The following is a 21,812-nucleotide window of genomic DNA, read 5'->3' on the forward strand; positions in this document are numbered from 1 at the left end:
GAACCAGTGACCTTTTTGCTGCGAGGCAACAGTGCTAACCACTGAGCCACCATGTCACCTCACTGAGAAATAATCTATAAAATAAAAAGATTCATTTTCAAAGGTGGTGTATTGCTCTGTAACATGAAATTGGAGCAAAAGAGGGTGTTCTAAGCATATTACAGTTACTTCACTATGCAGTGACTGCAGGAATTGCAGGTTATTCTCCAATTTCTGCCTTTACTGTATAACAAAAATGTCTTGAGAGATAGTCTTAAGCATCGAAAATGCAAAAGTAACACAGCAGCAGTTTCTACTCAGATATTATATACTCCGATAACTTAAAGCACAACAAACACACACACAAATAACCCAAGACAGAATGTGCAGAACTTTGAATCGCAGGCGTCTGATTTCTGTGATAATCTCTGCTGATTCTGTGTGGGCCTTCGCATAATTTCCATCTCCAACACAAAGCCGCTAGGACAAGAAATGTCCTCATGTGCTTGACATACACTAATCAGCACACTGCCTTTGCTATCAGGCATTGCGGAAGCCTCCTAAAAACCTTTTTGTTAAACTCAAATGACTGAGATACAAAGGGCATGGGAGGCAAAGTCACAAGCCAAGGCAGGCCGAGTCTGGAGCCACGGCAAAAATGCTGAAATCGCTCGCGGTCTCGTCTGCATCTTATCTCGCGCCGCTGGGCCACGTCCAGTCAGGCTCAAATAAACCGGCACAAACTATCAAAATAAAGGAAGTGACCTCATGACCTGGCGAGCCTGTGAAAGGGTGATATTGTTTTTATTAGGGCAGTTAATGTGACACCTCCCAACATTTGTCAGTGTTCTGTATCGTCTATGCAAACGACAGGTCCGATAAGGTTTTCAGAGCCATCCCATTAATCAGAGACGCGGCTCTGGAGAGGAAAAGGGACGACAATGGAAAGAGCCGCCGGTGTGAATGACAGGGAAGTGCCCAGCGACTTAGTCGCCAACAGGGAAGGATACAAGAGTAGATCAGCTTTCTAAAGCTGCTAACAATAGTCATATCGTCCACTTCACTGTTTAAGGGCAGAGACTGCAGGGGATACAGCAAAAACATTCAGATTTATCAACAGTTGATTGATTACGTTGAGAACTGCATTTGTTTACATGCTTTTGTTTACAAGTTTACATGCTATATGCACTAACTTGAAAACAGCGCCCTGCTAAAAAATCCAGCTTAAACCAGCCTAGGCTGGTTGGCTGGTTTTAACTGGTCGACCAGGCTGGTTTTAGAGGGGTTTTGGCCATTTCCAGGCTGGTTTCCAGCTTGGTCTTAGCTGGTCAGGCTGGAATGACCAGCTAAATCCAGCTTAAACCAGCTTGACACACAGCCAATATTTTTGTCATTCAGACATTTTGCATATTAACTAAATTTTTCAGCTACAGGTTTTATTTTTGTCCAACAATTGCACATGCTTAAGAAACCATGACGTTTCAATTTATGCCAAATAATATATGATGAAATATGGAGTCATTATTTGAAACATTGTGTTTTAATACATGTATTGTTGAAATTTTAAGTGTTAAATGTTTTAAAAAACAAAACCAAAAAGTCTTGTTTGCCTTGAACTTCTATTGTCTATGCATGGAGCTTTGTGTGAATTTTTACTATTTATTTATATAATTATGTTATAATTAAATATACAAAATATAAATTATGTTTCAGGCAAAGTAATTACAAAAGTCATTTAAATAAAATTGAAATGTAATTAAATGGACCCTTTCCACAAGACTTTAATGGCAGGTTTAACTGTCATCATAATCTTAAATCCTTGAAAGTTTCTAATATTTTGCATTTTAAAAAAAAAAACATGAACATTTCTATGCATTTATAATGCATTAAATCATCCTCACGTCAAATTACAAAAAAAAAACAACAACAACGAATTACCGCGTATGCGAGGTGTTTCTAATGCAGAATCTATGGGACTGAGATTACGTTTGATGTTATTCTCTCCTCTTTGCAGTCATCAACATATTATTTTTTCCTTTTTCTGGAAGTCTTGAAATTACCCTCATGGAGTTTTCCTTTTGTAAAAAATTATTTGTTGTACTCCCCCATTCACTGCGCTCTAAGTTAACCCAACTATGACGCCTTCTGCTACTAAGAAACTCGCAAATGGGAAAAGGTCTATACTTTTTGAAGTAACTAACCCAACACTGCTTGGATACATTTCAAATATCTGAACATTGGATGAAGTCAGACTGGAAATTGGTGTTTTATTTTTTGTAAACATATTAGAGTGAAAGTTTCTTACTTAGAGAAGCTCGTTCATGCTTTTATCAGCAGCAGGATGGATTACTGTAACGACCTCTTTATGGGCCTTCCCAAAAATACAAGCAGACAGTTACAGCTCGTCCAAAAGGATGCCGCTAGGATTCTAACCAGAAAATCAGAGCACATCATACCTGTCCGCAGGTCTTTACACTGGCTCCCAGTTACATTCAATGGATATGAAAGTATTATGACTTGTCTATAAATCACTAAATGGCTTATAGGACCACAATAATCTACAGATATCCTCACTGATCACAAACCTAACAGATCACTCAGATCATTAGAATCGGGTAAATTAGAAATTTCAAGAGAACATTTAAAGCAGGGTGAATATGCCTACAGCTAATACGCCCCTCACTGCTGGAATCAGCTTTCATAAATGATCAGATGTGCTCTAACATTAGGTACATTCAAATCAAGACTGATAACACATCTGTTTAGCTGTGCCTCTACTGAATGAGCACTGTGCTAGGTCCGACAGATCACATTATTCAGTCTTTATTTTATTTTTCATTCCTTTTAAGCCCGTTTTAACATTTTAATTAGGTTTATTATCCATTTTTAGAAATTGTTATTCCTTCTTGTTTTTATTTTCTTATGCTCGTTTCTTACCATTGTGTATGAAACGTGCTATATAAATAAACTTGCCTTGCTTTTTCCTGAGAAGAATCTTTTAATCACTGCATAATTCAAAAAAATGCTGCAAGCATTGAAAAAAAGAAAGAAGAAAGAAAAAAAATTCCACAGTTTTAGTACAATAAGTTGTTATTTATAATCAGCCAAATTGTACATGAAGTCACAAGAATATGAAAATTTTTAAATTGATGTGCATGGAAAAAAAAAAGTTTTTCTCTGAGGTCCTGCCTAAACTCAGAAATGAGCCTGATCAGAAGGATGACACAGTAGCTTTAGACTCGGTATCTGAATGTGAAATACACTGCTTTATTTGACTTCAAAAACACTCAAATGCATTAATGACGAAACAGCACTGGATTTAGTGGCACCTGTCTATTTGGAGGCCAATTTCTCTGCCAGCTGTGCACGGTTGCAGAAGCAGACATGAGATCCTAGTCTGCCACTCGAACCCACTGACCATTCCTGGAGAGGCATAACTTTCTGCAGATCTTCTGGAGCTTCTTCTACCGGCGTCCACTGCGATTTTGTTTCTCCAAAGTCCCACTTCATAAACAAATGAAAAAATGCTTTTAAAAGAATGTTGTGTAAGAGCAAAAATAAAACACAAAAGGACCAAGACCAAATAATTAATAATTTTTTTATTATATTATATTATATATATACATTTATAGTAAATTATATTTTCCATATGAAATACACATTTAATTAATATTTAATAACCCAATTAATTTAAATAATAACCCATAAACTGACTTTTGCTGCTTGATTAAACTACTTATGTAAAAGCAGTTGAAACAACACAATTCTTAGGTTTTTTTTGGGGGACAACTTATTTGTTTCAAGTTCAATCCACTTAAATCTGTAAGAACCATTAAGTTAACTTAATCTATTTGTGTTGGGACAACATGAAGGAATTGTGTGGAACCCAGCATTTTTTACAGTGTAATTAAGTAACTAATATTTAATAATTTAGTAAGTAAAATATACAAACATACTTAATAAATAGTATTTGCAAAGTAATTACACTTGATTAGAAATTCATTGGTAAATGTTTATAAAATAAATGAATAAATTATGATTTATAAATGATCACTCAATAAAGCTTGAACACATTTACAAATCATTTACTATTATTTAAAACCAACATGCAAAAAGGTACATGCAATTGCTATGCTTTTTTTCAACTAACTATTATGGGTTTAGAATGAAATGACAGCAACTAAATTAGCTATTAAACCACTTTTGGCATAAGAGAGTTGCATAGTTCATTCGCACAGACACAAACAGCCCCTCCTCAGTGTGTAGGGTTAAGAAAACCCCTCGGCCTGTCCTCTGCTCTCCATGCATCGGGGCGGGCGACAGACCCACTCCCAAAATAGCAGAGCAGAGGGCCAAATCTCCTGTAGACTGAACAAGCATTTTGTACCACTTCCGATGCAGAAAGGTCCTGCCCTGTTCCTTTATTACAGATCTTTAACAGCAGAACAATCATGAATTTCTGGAACACCAAGCCCAGCTTTCCCTTTCACTGCTGCTTTACTGTAAGCCACACAATCGAAAGGAATTGCAAGAATCTCACATTCTGATAAAGGACAATTAACTATTTTTTTTACCATATTCATCATTTTAATCATTTCAAATTGACATTTTTTTTATCATTTTGGATTTATTTAAATAATTGTTTTGTTGTTGAAGTGCTATAATTGGGTCATTGATGCTTTTACTAACCAAGACAATGAGAAAAAGTAGCTATGCACCCAACATTCAGAAATGTCCTGGTTCAGTCTTAGGCCCCGTTTACGCTAGTGCGTTTTAGTTTTAAAACGGCGTTGTAGAATGAAAACGATCCGCGTCCACACTCGCGTTTTACCCAGCGTTTCTGAACAGCTCTCCGTCCACACCAAAACGCTGAAAACGCACATCACGTGACCACACACACACTCTCGGGCAAGCGCTCCAGCATTTCTACCCAGATGAGAGCTCTGCTTGTCGGACTGCTCATCAAGCATCTCCCGCTGGATCTAATCTCACTATATTTGCTAAACGTGATATTTCCTTCATGTTGTTGTCTTTATCGACATAGGCCAATTCCCTGACTTTGGTCATTGGAATCTATTAAGTTACTTGTTCACGGGTAACATGATTTGGTTAAGCGCAAAGATAAGTTAATGATTAATCCAGGTACATTGACTGATCGCCTTTATTTCCTACAATGTATAAACTTATTGTATGTTATACTTTTATAATTATCGATTATTAAAACTGATATTCAGCAAAAGAGAGGGTATGTTTCGTATTTTCACTGAAATTGAAAGGAGGCAGTTGTTATTGGCTCCGTTTTGTTATAAATATCCACACTGAAGATGACGCTCATATATGCAGCACGACGCCTCAACATTTCTGCTGTCTGTTAAGTTGCTAATATTAAAAAGAAAATAGGCAGTTCCTTAAATCATGTTTACATTTTATTGTTGAGAAAGTGAAACAACGTAGCCAAGGTGATGAAGTTATAAAGTACACTGTTCCCTTTGAAGATTTACCCGTGTCCTCGGTATGTTTTCCATATCAAACTGAGAAGGGGGAGACTGCAGCCTTGATCAAACTTGCGAAGTCTTAACTTACAAGAAGAGGATGCGAGACTGAACTGTGTGTGTGGGCTACTTAATATTGAGGAAAAGCCCCAATCAGATAGGCGAACGTTTGCAGCCCCGCCTCCGTTTTCAGATGTCTCCGTCTTTCCTCATCCACACTGGGACGGAGCAGCAGCGTTTCAGAATGAAAACGGCCTCTCCAGCGTTTTCAAAACGCTCCGTTTTCGGCGCTCGAGAACTCCGGCGTAGTGTGGACGGATGGCGTAACCGTAGCAAAACTTATGCGTTTTCAAACTAAAACGCACTAGTGTAAACGGGGCCTTAAAGTAGTAACGTCTTCCTCTCCATCTTGTTTGACTACAGTTTAAACATTTAGGGCTTGAATCCATTACTGGTCATTTAGGCTGGATGAGATTGGCTTGTTTTGTTGTTTCTGTTAGAATAGCGTGTGAATGCTCCACACACTTCTGGAAAGCTCATTCAGCCCCAGTGCTTCCCACAGGTTTGAAATACACTTGGGTTGGTAGCCAGATTAAGACACATCTTTTACCCATGGCACATAAATAGTTAACCACATGCTAGGGTTGGGTGATGTTGACCAATTTGGCATCGTACGATGTCTAATGTGAAACATTTTGATGGAAGATGACATAGCGGCGGTGAATTAATTATTGATTAATTAATTCATAATAAATTAATTATTTGTAGCCTATGGTTTCAACTACCCGACCTGCATGGTCTTTGTTTTACCCATAAGTAGGGCCAGACAGAATCTGCTGCCATTTTTAATATATGAAACCTTAGTATATGAACTAAAAACAAATACCTTTTAAGTTGTATTTAATGTTTACAATGCAAATCCATTTAGATCAAATTTATTTGGTACACAAAGCAAGTCTTCTAAATAATATGAGATGCCACTCCAAAATTTTTCTAAGCGCCACTAGGGGGAGCTATTCCGACCTGTCCTTCCTAGAATGTCCGAACAAAAGTTCCGGGGGCAAGATGGAAGTTTAGGTAGCAAATAGAAGGATGAGAATTCAGGTGGGATTCACAATGCCAGCAAGCATTTAACAATCTGAAGTTCTGTCTTATCACACATGCCATCCTGGGCCATCCAGACCTTAACCTTCACTGCGTGTATTGATCCCAGTGAATCAGGGGTCCGTTCTTCATACGTGGATTACTCAGTTAGCTGGATTTGGATATTGACGATTTGACACGATCCAGGATCGTTTCGTTCTTCAAAGCTGATCCGAGAGTTGTTGTCATAGCAACAGTTCTGCTAGGTCAAACCTGATCGGGAGCAGGTTCAATTCATATAAACAGGATTAGATTGGCTTAGTTCAAGCAAAGATAATACAGAAAGTATGTTCCGAATTCTGATATTTTCTTACAGTAGTAGTTATATACACTTGGGAAAATGGTACATATTTTTTAACTATATATAGTCATTAATAAAATAAATTAAGTTATACATGTTAATAAAACGTATGCAATCTGCACCCTCGAAATGAAAGTACAAAGACTGCCACCTGGTGGTGCAAAGAGAAAACTTATTGATTTTAACTTTTTAGATCGCTTAGTACAAATTGTGTATAATAGAAATGCACAATATGTGACTTTTTTTAAAAGCAATAATACATTTATGCAGTCATAAACATGTTTTGATAGTTAATATGCCAGTGATTTGATGCTTCACAAAAGTTGCAGACGCCTTTACCAATATGAAAATGCTTTTGTAAACAACCAGTTATTCTTTACACCGATTAAAAAACGCCTTCTATAATAAAGAAAATCTTTTCTAAATGTAGAACTAAATACACTGATTTGCATTGAAATACATGATGAATACTCTTGACACATGAAAGTGTAAAGCCTGCAGCTCACAACAAATGTGGGAGGTTATTGCGCGTCATATTTAACAAGCCGCTTACTGCTAATTTGATCTAATTTTGCTCACATGGATAATTGAATATTAATCAGACGGTATCATTACGCTGCTGTGCCGTCAGCCAATCGTTGCATTGCTGATCATGATTTCGAGGATCGATAGATCTGTCCTTCACAACACATGCAGCGATCTCAGATCAGTTCATCCAGACATTCTAATCTGATTCGCGAACTGGTTTTAAGAAACCAAATTAGCGAGAGATCAGTTATCAAGATTAAAAGATCCAGGATCTGCCAAATAATCTTAGATCATTTAAGCGAGGTACGAAGAACGGACCCCAGGACTAGGGGCTGTTTTGACCCAACATAAACAGCAGGGTGGCGAAGTAGTAATTGCTTATGCCAGTAGAACCTTGACTAAGGCAGAACTTAAATTACTCCACCACGGAGAAAGAGTGTCTGGCGGTGGTGTGGGCTTTATACAAGTATCAGCACTATTTGGAACCTAGGATGTTTACAGTAGTTACAAACTATTCTGCTCTGCAATTGGTAATGAATTCCACCAAACCTAAAAAGAATCTGCCCGAAATCCCTGTCACCCCACAAACCATCTGGGAGAAACAACACAAAGACTCGGACATCATGAAGATCTTTCAAGCTCTGGCTAAAAATGAGCAACAGGAACAAGACCAGTACACCGTGTTGGAAGACAAGCTGTATCACATCACCCACCTAGCAGACGAAATGGTTCACTACAAAGTAGTCATTCCATCTACTCTTATACCGACAGTACTAGAATGGTACGATGATCCTTCCCTCAGCGGACACTTGTGAATTTACAAGACTTATTTAAGCCAACACAATCACCGTTACACAGTAACCATTGACTTCAATAAGTTAATGGTTACTGTTTTCCAGGTTTCTTGAAATATCAAATAGCTTTCTTTCAACAACAAAAAAAAAAAACGAAAGTGTTTAAAACAAGCATAAGTAAATGTTGGCAATTTTCAGTTTTAAATGAACTATCCCTTTAACTTTGACAGCTAGTAATGAGTCTTTATGTAATATTACATATTAAAACAATGACTAATTCTGTATTCTAAGAAATTACACTGTGAATACGAGCTGTCGGAAACCATACATTTGTCAAGGCTGTGCTGGACATCCAGAAAGATGTGATGGTCTAAACTCTAGGCTTTATCGCACACGGCGTCTGCGGAGGTTCACATGCTTAGCATTTTCCTGTTTAGTGAATAAAACAAAGTTCAATTGTTTTCACGCAGGGCGATTCGCCTTTGTGTTAGATTAAATGACATCCTCAATCACTTGGCATTCTCAAAAGCCTGTTTAGAAAGCCAAAAAAGGACCAGACTACAACAACAACAATTTTCAGGGGATAATGTTTAACATTCAGATTATATTGATATGCTTTCTGAGTAATTCGATTATACAGAAACTGTTTTCTTTCCATTTAGTAAGTGTATAAATGATACTGAAAACTAAAGATACTAAAGAAACTCATTTTAAATGCAATTTATTTCCAGTCTTAAAACTCTGCTACCACCTGCCCTCAGAAAACAGTACTGCAAAATACAATAACTGCATTGGGTTCATTAGTTTTTCTAAATATTAGTTTTTATTTGAATCATTAACATTTTTTTATACTATAAACAAGTTTTTTTAAAGGGTGTCAATAATTTGGAATCTGCAATTTATATAAATATTATTGTTGTTATAGATATTTCTTATAATAATATTTATAGTAGCCCTAATTTCAATAAAATCATAACATTCATGCATGTTTTAAGTATATTAATATAAATGTATAATTTGCTAATAATCCGGGCCATGACTATACATCATTTATGTTTGTGTGTGTATATATTTTATTTAATTTAATTTAATAATTAAATAATTATGATGCCTACCAAGATAGATACAGACAGACACATACACAATATATATTATATCTATATTATATACTGTAATGCAATAATATAATGTTTATAATAATGTACATGTAAATATTTAAAAAGTAAATTTTTACCTAAATTTTACTTATTTTTAATTTTTAATATTTTTTTTCTACTATTATCATAAGTGCTTAAGTGCATACATTTAGCTGACATACACCGGGTCATGTGTATATGTGCAGCTGAAAAACCCAAATGGTCTAACCTCTAGTTCAGAGTCGAGAGAGGACGAGTCAGTGGAGCTGCCACAGGAACAGTGTTCATCAACCCGCACCACCCTGACAGTCCTCTTCAGAGGAAGACTCTCTGAGGAGCCGTCCCGCGAGATGGTCACCTCCTTCAGACAAACCTGGAGGAGAAACCAGACATAAGCAAAACTCAGAGCACATTTACACATGGTATTAATATGTGTTATGATGATTAGATTGCGAGCAGAAGAAAAGAAAAGAATTTTAGGGCACTTTTCTGATGAGTGGACAAGTATATACAGTTGCAATCTGAATTATTAGCCTCCCTGTTTATTTTTAACAGTGAGCAGATTTTTTCAACACATTTTTAAACAAGGTTTAATAACTCATTTCTAATAACTGATTTATTTAATCTTTGCCATGATGACAGTAAATAATATTTACTATACAGCTTAGTGACATTTAACGGCTTAACTAGGTTAATTAGGTTAACTAGGCAAGTAAGGGTAATTAGTCAAGTTATTGTATAATGATGGTTTGTTCTGTAGACTATCGAGAAAAAAATAAATATTAAAGGGGCTAATAATATTGACATTAAAATGGTGTTTTTTTTTTTTTTTTTTTTTTTAAATGTAAACTGCTTTTATTCTAGCCAAAATAAAACTTTCTCCAGACTTTCTCCAGAAGAAAAAAATATTATTAGACATAATGTGAACATTTCCTTGCTCTGTTAAACATCATTTAGGAAAAAAAATTAAAAAAAATAAAAATAAAAAAGATATTTCAAAGGGGAGCTAATAATTCTGATTGCAACTGTATATAGGCCTTTTCTAACATTTACATACTGTACCGTTTCTTTAAAAGTACAATTAAATACACTGAGTAAAAGGTAAAGTGGTGAAAAAGAAAATAAAATTTTACAAAAATATTTTTTTCCTTTTATTTTTAATGAGTTTATATTACATTTATATCGTTAAACTTTATACACTGTTCACGTTTAATTTTATATAACACAATTTGTCTACACTGAATTAAGCATCATCATTTTTGTGCCACATTTTGGTGACTGAAATTGCATCCTTGTGTGTTGCTTTGCACAAAACGAAGTTATTAACAGCATGTCGATGTTATAATGCATGTTTTAAAACATTGACAATTCATTAAAGAATTACACCACTGACTAAAACTTCACTTTGTTGGCAAATAAAGTTCTGCAAACTTAACTAAAGCTGGAAATTTTAGACAAAATCAAATCAATTCCCCCATTATTCATTTTCCTTCAGCTTACAGTAGTCTCTATTTCAGAGGTCACCAGAGCAGAATGAACCACCAACTATTCCAGCATTTGTTTTACACAGCAATTGCCCTTCCAGCAGTATTGCACTACCTGGCATTGGGAAACACTCATACACACTCATTCACACACACACACTCATGGATAATTTTGTTTATTCAATTCACTTATACCACAAGTCTTTGAACTGGAAACTGGAGCACGCAGAGGAAACCTTCTTGCTGTGAGACGCTGCCTTCCCACACATCATTTAGATGATTTTCAAAGATTTCATGAAGGTAGCATATCATTTATTATGCTAGTATTTATAAAGCCACCAAACCTTTTTTTTTTACCTTTAAAGAAAGTGTGAATTCTGTTTGGCTAGCGTGCTTTAACATAACCTTCTGTAATGTTTAAGAATGACTTCAGTAGGTCTTTATGGCGATTTGAACACATTTGACCACATGAGAGTTTGCACTACAATAGTAATCTGATCATATGCTTTTTCAAATACCTACTGTATGTGGACAAATGATATCACTTGTGATTGGATTGACAAAACAGAACAAGTCCAAACCTTTCTCATTGGCTGTATGTTGACATCCATGTAGAGTCCCATGTCTGTTCCTTTGGGAGAGATACCTCTTGCAGTGGAAAGATGGTGTTTCTTCCTGCAACATTCATTGTTGTTGCATAGCTGACCTGTGACTGAAGGTTCACCCAGTAAAGACTCAGTGTCCGAGTCTAAAGAGCGCACAGAGGGACGCTTGTGACTGGATCTGTAACAGACGAGGACCACAATCTGACACATCAACGTTAAAGACTGACCCATTATTCAGTGTTGTTCACTAATTAAGGAGGCTATCATCTATTTTTTACATTTGTTAAAAACCTGATTTTTGACACCTTACAGCAATACTATCAGTTTTTTTAAAATCTAAAAAGCCCTCTGATTGGCCAGCTGGTACAGTGCTTTGTGACTGGACAAAACATCAAGAGAGTGTTGGGAATTTACCGTAATTATGAGTTTCAGCTACCAAGGTTTCTAAAGCAAATGCAAACACAAACATTTAATTATGGTGTTGGTATTGCAGTATCTTGTTACAGTATTTTGAGAAAATAACCCTGGAGTAATGCTGAGACTGATTCCTGAAAGACCTCAGTGACAGACGAGACTTCGCATTGATCTCGTGGACCAGCCGGAACACTCGCTGGTGACCTACACACACCTGTAGCTTCTCCACGATGAACGTCTAGCTTTCTCAAGCACCTAGACTGCAGCTCTGCACAGGAAGTTTGGCCAGAGGAGAAATAGTTGTGCCCAACTGAGCCTGATTTCTTTCAAAGTTTTTGTCCTTCATTTTCGTCAATTGGTGAAGTTTGTTCCTCGCCATTGTCACCACTGGCTTGCTTGGTTTGGGACTTGTTGAGCTGCACATCGATGGATTTCTCTTTAGTGTTTGGACTTTCAGCAATGAAAAAAACCACACTGAACTGAACTAAACTGAACTGAACTTCAACTTTAAAAACTGGACTGACACAGTTTTATTTTACTAGAACTTCTATGTTTTGCCTGCTTTGACACAATCTACATTGTAAAAGTGCTAAAGAAATGAACATGAATTGAATTTAGTTTAACAGTAAAAAGTTTTAGTTTAAAACACTTAAAAACACTCAATGACATGGTGCGTGCCCACATTAAAACACACACATTCAGGAGCTGTTTTCTGTTTAATTGTGTAAGAGATAGATTACGAGGCATCATATGACCAATTTCATGCTCACCCATGCAAACACTATGGGCTGGTTTCACAACCAGGGCTTAGCTCAGGGTATCTGCACATTTTTTAACAGAAAATTTAAGACCTTTTAAGACCTTTTTAAGTCCTCTAAAATGAAAATTTAAGACTTTACCTAAAAAAAAAAAAAAACAGGAAAATGTTCAGTGTGAACACAGAATGATGTGGTGAAGTATGGCGGCAAATCTATGGCGGCAAATCGATGGCAATATAAATCGAGCGCAGCGGTGATGTTTGCGCGCGAGGAGAAGTGAACCGTGAGCAGATTACTTGGTTGACTTGGTTTACTTGTTATCTCTAACGCTATTGGCTACTGTGCCTTTCCGGAAGTTAGCCGGGATTGGACGCAAGTTAAAAGATCATGCCGTTAAATATATATACAATTTGCAAGTCATAATCATAAGAAACTTTCTGAGAACTTTATGAACTTTATGAGGATTCAATCTCGAGAAACAGTCAAATAATATCCAAAATAATGACTTGCATTCTTGTAACATGACTTTCTGAACCCATTTGATTTGTCCGTGCAGCACTTGTCTGGTTTGTTGTATTTTACTTCATTATTAACCACAACAGCAGTGCTCATTATTACACTTGGGGATGATCTTTCTAGGAAATATTGTCTTCAGAAGAGTTTATTTGCGTTTTAGATCTTTATAGATAATTATAATTAATTTATCTTTATACATAATTGTTAACATTGTTTGTAATATAGATCAGTGTAAAATATATATATCTATATATATTATATATATTTTTCAATCTCATTTTTAGTTAATGATTGAATAACCTGCATATAAAGACTTCAATCAAAAATGATTAGCCCAATTAAACATAAAGAATACAGTGACAGACATTCAGATGGGTTTTTATCGCCACCTATTGAGCAACAATTTAATTTCTACAATCTTCGTTTGGCTTTACTCACTATCCATTACATCATTCCACTTCAGAGGCACACAAATACTACTTTCTATACGACAGGCCCACATCTTAAAGGTCACATATGCAGTTGAAGTCAAAATTAGTAGCCCACTTTTTTCTTGTTTTATTTCGGCAAGAATAAAAGCTGTTTTAATTTTTTAAAACCCATTTTAAGGTCCATATTATTACCCTCTTTAACCTATTTATTTTTTTCGAAAGTCTACAGAACAAACCATCGTTATACAATAACTTGCCCAATTACCCTGCCTAGTTAACCTAGTTAAGCCTTTAAATGTCACTTTAAGCTGTATAGAAGTGTCTTGAAGAATATCTAGTCTAATATTATTTACTGTCATCATGGCAAAGATAAAATAAATCAGTGATTAGAAGTGAGTTATTAAAACTATTATGTTTAGAAATGTGTTGAAAAAATCTTCTCTCCGTTAAATAAAAATTAGGATAAAAATAAACAGGGGGCTATTAATTCAGGTGGGCTAATAATTCTGACTTTAACTGTATAGTGGAATAACAGACTAATGGCAATATATTTACTATAAACCTTTGTACTTTATGCACTGCATGCATGTATAGCCTATTTTGTATACTATTGTCCATCCAATTTATTCTGACTTGTTCTTCACAGAAAATGAGTCAAGGACAATGAATCTTAGAAAAAAAAAAGATTTTTGTAAATTTGAACACGTTTAGTTTGAGTTCAGTTTAAATGTAGGTGCTAAACTTCATCAAATGGTTCAAAACACATTTAAAGTCTGAATTATTCGTCCTGATTTAATAGCCCATGTATATTTTCCCCAATTTCTGTTTAATGGAGAGATCTTTTGCCACATGGTATAACTCTCTCTTTCTCTCCCAAGTAATAAAGTTTGTTACAGAAATATATCTCATTATTTTGATATGTCATTATATGACTTGGTCATGATGGTAAGAATAGGCATTATTATGAGATTAATTATTACAAAAAATATCTCATTATTGAAAGTAAGTCTCCACCTATTATTACTGAGAAAGTAAGTCTATGTTTCACACTGTGACATTATGATAAGATTTCCTATATAATTTTATTTAACGGGGAAACTAGCTTACCTGCGTCCAATCCCGGCTAACTTCTGGAAAGGTAGAGTAGCCAATAGCGTTAGAGATAACAAGAAAACCAAGTCCCGCCCTAGGACTCACAAAAATCTAAACTGTTTCGCGCGAGCAGAGAGAAGAACCAGCGAGCGAGCGGAGAGAACTGATCGCGCGCGCGCTGTAGGCATGACCTCGCTCGCGAGAGCGTACATCGTGCGCACAGATGATAATGTGCACGCGCGGGACTTGTTTTCTCGCGCTGGATCAGTTGAGCGCGCGCGTGAAGATCCCCTGTGCGCTCGCGAGCTGTAATTTTCTCGCGTGTAGACCTGTAATCTGCTCACGGTTCACTTCTCCTCACGCGCAAACATCACCGCTGCGCTCGATTTATATTGGCATTGATTTGCCGCCATAAGACGAGTCGGACATGATATTTAAGATCCCACATGAAATTTAAGACCTCCTTATGGAAAATTACAGAATTTAAGACATTTTCAGACCTTAAAAATCGAAAATTTTATTTAAGACATTTTAAGACTTTTTAAGGACCCGCGGGGACCCTGTTAGCTTAAGTTAGGACTACATCTTCACTAAATAAGGCAATTGATTAATTTATTTAAAAAAAATTTGTCATTTAAATTACAATTTTTTTGTAAATGTAAAAACACTACTGGTATGCTATTTTACCTAACTCTTATGTGCTGCTCGGGACGTTTTCATCCAGTCTGGGGTAGGGTTGCACAGTTTACCAGTACTACGGTAGTATCACGATACTATGTCTTCAAAATGCTGGCGGTGCCACAGTAGTTTGTAAATGGTAGTATCGGCACCTACAATAGATAGTGTTGCATGTGGTCACTAGTTACATTTTCAGATGTTTTCTGACGTTTTAAACATACACCTGAATCGGTTCATTTTTGTTCCGGTCAGTATGATTTGGTAACTACAAAAACCACAGCAATCTCTTAAAAAGAACAACTCAAAGAGAAAAATTTAATTACTTTGCATTGTTACCTAAGAAGAAAAAAAAATAGATGAAAAAAACAAAATAGCAACAGAAAACATTAAAACTATGTAACAATTTAACTTCATATAGCCTAATTCTGTTGGAAAAATGCTCTGTTTGTAACAAATTTCATTTGGTATAGTTTATATCTTTATTTTAATGTATTTTTGTAGGTCAGTTATCTATAAAATAAACCAAATGGAGTGAAACCTTTTTAGGTAAAGTGACGTGCAAATAATACTTTTTCAATAATAAAAGAATTATGAATAAATTAAATTCAAGTATAATAACAACATGTAAAATATAGTATTCCTGACAAGTTTCATTATAATTTGAGTTATGAATTATAGTATTGCAACACTATTTGGTATCACGATTCAGCTGGTGTAGTATCTTAAGGAGAATTTATCTCCATACAACAACCCATTCTGGGGTGATTGAGTCTTAATTTGGCTGCAACTTTCAGCAAATGGAACAATTTTTGGTGAAAAACCTTATTTTGACAGATTTTAGGAAAATGCTATGATTTTCTTCTACAATACACTCAGGGCAAATTTACTACCCTTTCATTATGTTCATGGCAGTTTTTGCCCCATTGACTTTCATTATAATGACATTTTTGGATTGCAAAGCCATGACACAAAAAAAAATGGTTATTGCTAGTTTCCACTGTTGTGAAGAGGTACATTTACTAATCTTTACTGTGGATCATAAGTTGCAGTGCAAAAAAAACTTAGTTTCTGGATAAAAATTATAGGGTGTGTAAGTGTGAGAGAAACCTTTGTGCACTTAACTTGATATGTTTGAGAAAATAAAAAAATAAGCTGCTCATCTCTCACAACACAGAAATCATAGTAAGTGTAATTATGATCGCACACTATAATTTGCTGTTTTACTCTATAGAACTCCATATAAAAGCCAGAAACGTTTTTCCACAGGCCTATCTAAAAGTTTAATGTCGCCAACTTTACCATTTCCCAACAGGGAAAACCAGCAACAATCGAGAATGCAAGATTATATGCTGTCGTGGCTTTGCAATCAAAAAATGTCTAATGGAAAATTGTCAAATGGAAGTCAATGGGGCAAAAACAGCCACCAACATAATGCAAGGGTTGTCAATTTAAACAGCGCACAAAAGTTAAGATGGCTCATACACTCAATTTAGTCAAGAACTATCCTTAAGACTTGCCTTTGAAACTGGGTATATAATAGTCAAGGCATAATAAATAAAAAAGATTTAAATAGTCTTTCTGATAACACAGAACTAGATTCAGTCAGTCAAAGGATACAGAAAGATCCAGAATGGAACCACAGATAGCAGAGAGTATCCATGGCATTGTCTTGATAACTGATTTTAGCTGTGTGTCGTAGAGAAGAATAGCAGATCCATAAAGAGCTCCAGCTACAGAAGACAGGAGTCTGGAGGACACCAGCACTGCAGATCCCTGCTCTCCTCTGTTCTGAAAAAGATAAGACTATTATCTCAAAATTATTAAAATTATTACCCAAATACAAATTATATATAAGATTATAAAATATGGCAATTATAATAATATTAATAATAATAATAATAATAATGTTTCCCAGTTTTGGGTTGCGGCTAAAAGGGCATTCGCTGCGTAAAACATATGCTGTAAAAGTTGGCGGTTCATTCCCCTGTGGCAACCCCTGATTAATAAAGAGACTAAGCTGAAAAAAAAAAATAATTCAATGAATGAATATTATTAATAATAATATTAATAATACTAGTACTACTACTACTAATAATAATAATAAGTATTGTTATTATCATCATCAATATTCATTAATAAATGGATTTATAGTCTGTGTATATTTTATTATTACTAAATTATAATTGGATTGATGGATATATATTTATTAAAAATTATACAAATAATAAAAAAGTTAAATAATGACAATAATAATTATAATCACCATTGTTGTTATTAATAGCAATAACAACAACAAATTATTATTATGATTATTATTATGCTGTTTTGTACAAATATGGCTAAATTGTACAACTATTTTAGAAAATAGATGACAGCTTTTCAAAATTGCTAAGAATTGCCACTCACAGCTTTCAAGATGAAGGGAAACTTGGAGGTCCAGCTGATAGCGAAAGCCAGAAGACCCAGAACATAACCGAGGTTCTCAGTATGGTCCTGTTTTCAAAATACACATGCAAAAAGTACACATAGCCCATATACAAAATGCTTTATGAGCAGGCGTACGAAGATTACATAAATCATCAGATATGATGCTATACACTTTACTCTGAAAATGACTTTACTTACATTGAGGAACATGCCAAATAATCTCCTCATGGTTGGAGATGCTCTTACTGGAATTGAACGGACTGGTAAACCCAAGTAAACACTGCCAGCCATAATAAACAGCAAACACACCGCTAGAAAGTTCTGTCTCCTCCTTCTTGAAATCATTCTCATTTTCCTTCCTTGAGAACATGAAGGATGAGACGTTTATTTTGATGGGATTGACAGCACAAACACATTGTGAGATAGATGTAGAGTTAGCCGCCACTTTATTACATAACCTGTTCAGATGCCCATTAATGCGAATATCTAATAGGCAAGCACAGAGCAGCAACGCTGTACATTTTTTTATGTGTGGACATGGTGAATAAGATATGCTGGAGTTTAAAACAAGCAACCAACAAGGTAAACCCAATAGAACAAATCCTTACCTGTTCTTGACTTAAACCATAAATACATGGAGAAAGATATTGACAGAAAATTCACAACATCCATAATTGCCATGTATGATGCCATAGAAATCTGCAAAAGAAGTAAAGAACGTGACTTTTATAAACTTGAATGTAAAACCTCATCAAGAATGCTAACATGGCTCTCTAGATTAAGTGAAAGTAACTATTTAAATATTATTATGATGATCATCAATATTACATTCATTCCATTATTGTTTTTTTGGAAAATCTGCTTGCAGCGCTTTCAATTTTTTATTAAAATAAAGGAAATGTAAAAAGAAAATACAATGTGACAACTAGAACAGAATAAACACAATAGTATAAGAAACATAAAAATAAGTGTTCTGTAAAATGATATTAGTGCTAATAATTATAAAGTTACTTTAAAAAAACATGATTCAAATAAAAATCACACAAAATAGTTTAGATCAGTGGTTCTCAAACTGTGCTACGTGTACCACTAGTGGTATGCAGGCTGCCTTCTATTTGTATGCGGAAGAATGAACGATTTCAAAATTTATTAAAAATGATGTATATAATATGCCATATATGACATATAGTCTATATTTCTGAGGTAATCTGCCATGTTTTTTTAACTGTGCAGAGTTGTAGGTGCTTTACTGGGCCTACTACGCTAGTGTATTTCAATACTGCTCATTTTGGTGGTACTTGGAAAGACATTTTTTTTCTGAGGTGGTACTTGATGAAAAAAGTTTGAGAACCCCTGGTTTAGATGAATCAAATAATATTAAGATTAGAACAATTACTTATAAACTAGATTAAAAAAGCAATTTCAAGTGTAACAAATGTGTTACATAACTGGAGCTAAATATCCATCTTTACAGACAATATAATTTTGCCTTGGGGCATCACGGTGGCACTGTGGGTAGCATGATCACCTTACAGCAAGAAGGTCACTGGTTCGAGTCCCGGCTGGAGGAGTTGACATTTCTGTGTGAAGTTTGCATGCTCCTGGTGCTCCAGTTTCCCCCAAAGACATGCGGTATAGGTTAATTGAGTAAGCTAAATCGGCCGTAATGTATAAGTGTGAATGCAGGAGTTTATGGGTGTTTCCCAAAGTTGGGTTGCCGCTGGAAGGGCATTGCAGGTTTGATTCCCGGCAAGAATTAAAGGTGGCACAATAGTGCATGCACCACACTTGACAATACTCACTAATAGTGTTGAGTGGAATTACTTTCAAAGTAACTAGCTGTATTATTAGATTAAAAATAAGGTCATTACGTTACATTTTAGGTAATTACAGTTATTTATATAATAATATACTTCATAAATACTGTACATGAATTCAACAGATTGAATAAATAAATTCAGAGATGCAGAGTAATTAACTATTATATTTTCAGTTAAAGAATGTTTCATTTATCAAGAAAGACTGAGCATGCTTGAGAAACAATGAATGTCAGGAATATGTGACATTCTGTAACAATGTGCTTTAAAATGTTTTGCATTTTAATATGTTTTTAATTTTTATTATTCCTTAAGTATTACATTTTTAAATCAAGCTAAAAGGTCCTGCTTGGCTCAAATTGAAAGGATTAAAAAGTTTTTGTACATTGTATGTGCTGAGATTTATATGTAGGCTACTGTGTTTATGTGTTAGAGTTTTGAGTAAGCAAGCATTGAGTAAGCTAATTAATTTACTTTCAGACATTGTATTTACATTTATTTATTATTTAGTTATTCATTTATTGTCACATCAGCAACTTATGGCTATTTCATGGCAAAATGGATATAAATACTACATGATAAAAAACTAATTCGTATTACAATACAAAGTTACTTAGACAACTATATAAAATAGAAATAAATAAAATTCACACAAACATACATTCAGAATTAAATATGATATTTTAGTTCACTTTTTGATAAATCATTTAAGACTGTTCTAGGTGGTACCTTTTTAAAAATGTCCATCAAAGTACTCTCCTTATAAAAATTGTCTAATGGTATTCAAACTTCCACATTCCAACAAAATATTTTTCACAGTAAGAGAAGTCTGGCAGTAATTACATTTAGGTGGTGCTTCATTATTAAGTAAATACAAATGAGTCAACCTACAATGTCCAATTCGACATCTAGTATAGACAGTTTGATCATGCCTGGTCTCAAAATTATAATTTTAAAGTGCCAGACATTGTATTAAAACGTATTTTGAATACAATTTTAAAGATCTAAGCCAACAATGTACTCCACTTCTGCGTTTTCAGTTTTTGTTTCTGAAGAGTACTTGTTCCTCCCTGTAGTTGGCACTGTTTTATGTTTTAAACGAGCAATCACTGGTCCAAAGTGGTTATGATGATGATAATAATATTAGAAATCTTCTGAGAAAACACTTGTTAATTTCTCACCTGAAAATCAAACTGGTTGGAAAGGAAAGCGCCCACTGCGCTGCACAAATTACCGACGAAACAATACAGCGCGCAGACCGCTTCATCACCCCAATTCTTGCTTCGCGTTTTAACGCTACATCTGTGATAAAGAAGCCTGAGAGAGAGAGAAACATGTGAGCAGAGTTCACAAACTATCAAATATTTGGCTCAATGTAATCACACGACACTCACAGAGAACAGGAAACCAGTAATATCAAAGCAGACAAGATGTAAAAACCAGCCGAAGTGCAAATATGTTCTTCATATGTCGAAAGACAACCTTTAACAAACTCCGGGCTCCATCGAAAGACCGTGTCTAAAAACATACTTTTATCCATTTATTTCACTTCTGCTGAAAAGTGGATCTAGCTTCAATCTTTAGTTGCCAGCTGTATCATGTGGATGAATGAACGCCATTCAATCACCTGTATCATTTCAGTAACGCCCACAAGCTTAGCTCATTAATATTAATGACGTCCTTGCACGTTCACACATATGATTGGCTTTTAGGCTGCTTTAAATTAACTTTAAGAAATCATTCTTTACGTATTTAACAGGTAAGAAGTCACATTTTACTTTCTTAAATTATGTTTATGTAATGTTAATGTCAACATACAAAAGCTCGATACAGACATCCTGCAGTGTATTTTTGGACTAAATAATGACTATGTCAAAAATAATTATTAAAAGCAGTAAGAACTTACAAGAGATATTAATTACTAATCACAACATCTAAAATATACTTAATCCATTAGATACGTACATATATGAAAGTATAACAAATGTATACCTTTCCTTAGATATTAAAACTACTAGACTAGTTTTAAAATATTGCATTTCATTCTTTATTTTACCAGGATAGTCTCAATGAGATACCGGATATTTTCTTCCAGGGAGTTTAGCATTTATCTTAACATTATGAACTTTGAGTAAATTACAAATAAGACTGGGCCGATATGTCACTGATACAGTCACCAGATCCCAATCCAATAGAGCACCTTTGGGACGCGGTGAA

General features: G+C 35.0%; 1 protein-coding gene across 9 annotated transcripts; it reads right to left on the reverse strand.

Moving 5' to 3' along the window:
- Nucleotides 1-3,226: 3,226 nt before the first annotated feature.
- On the reverse strand, nucleotides 3,227-21,240 carry tmem44 (transmembrane protein 44). Of its 9 annotated transcripts, none has more exons than XR_012386881.1 (9): nucleotides 20,990-21,237; nucleotides 20,777-20,912; nucleotides 18,387-18,477; nucleotides 17,977-18,137; nucleotides 17,758-17,844; nucleotides 16,969-17,134; nucleotides 11,439-11,663; nucleotides 9,603-9,746; nucleotides 3,227-3,483 (listed from the first exon to the last, which is right to left on the reverse strand). XR_012386881.1 is itself a non-coding variant. In NM_001045355.2 (9 exons), exons 1-9 carry the CDS (start codon nucleotides 21,133-21,135, stop codon nucleotides 3,313-3,315), a joined length of 1,332 nt encoding a protein of 443 aa, NP_001038820.2. In that variant the 5' UTR covers nucleotides 21,136-21,240; the 3' UTR covers nucleotides 3,227-3,312. The 9 variants fall into 9 exon arrangements, 6 of the variants coding, with proteins under 6 accessions (NP_001038820.2, XP_005169457.1, XP_073772210.1 ...); XR_012386883.1 differs by having other exon boundaries at nucleotides 11,439-12,682; nucleotides 15,233-17,134; XR_012386882.1 differs by having other exon boundaries at nucleotides 11,439-12,682; nucleotides 15,233-17,139.
- Between the last annotated feature and the right edge of the window lie 572 nt (nucleotides 21,241-21,812).

Source organism: Danio rerio, chromosome 11, assembly GCF_049306965.1.
Source record: "Danio rerio strain Tuebingen ecotype United States chromosome 11, GRCz12tu, whole genome shotgun sequence".
NCBI lineage: Eukaryota > Metazoa > Chordata > Actinopteri > Cypriniformes > Danionidae > Danio > Danio rerio.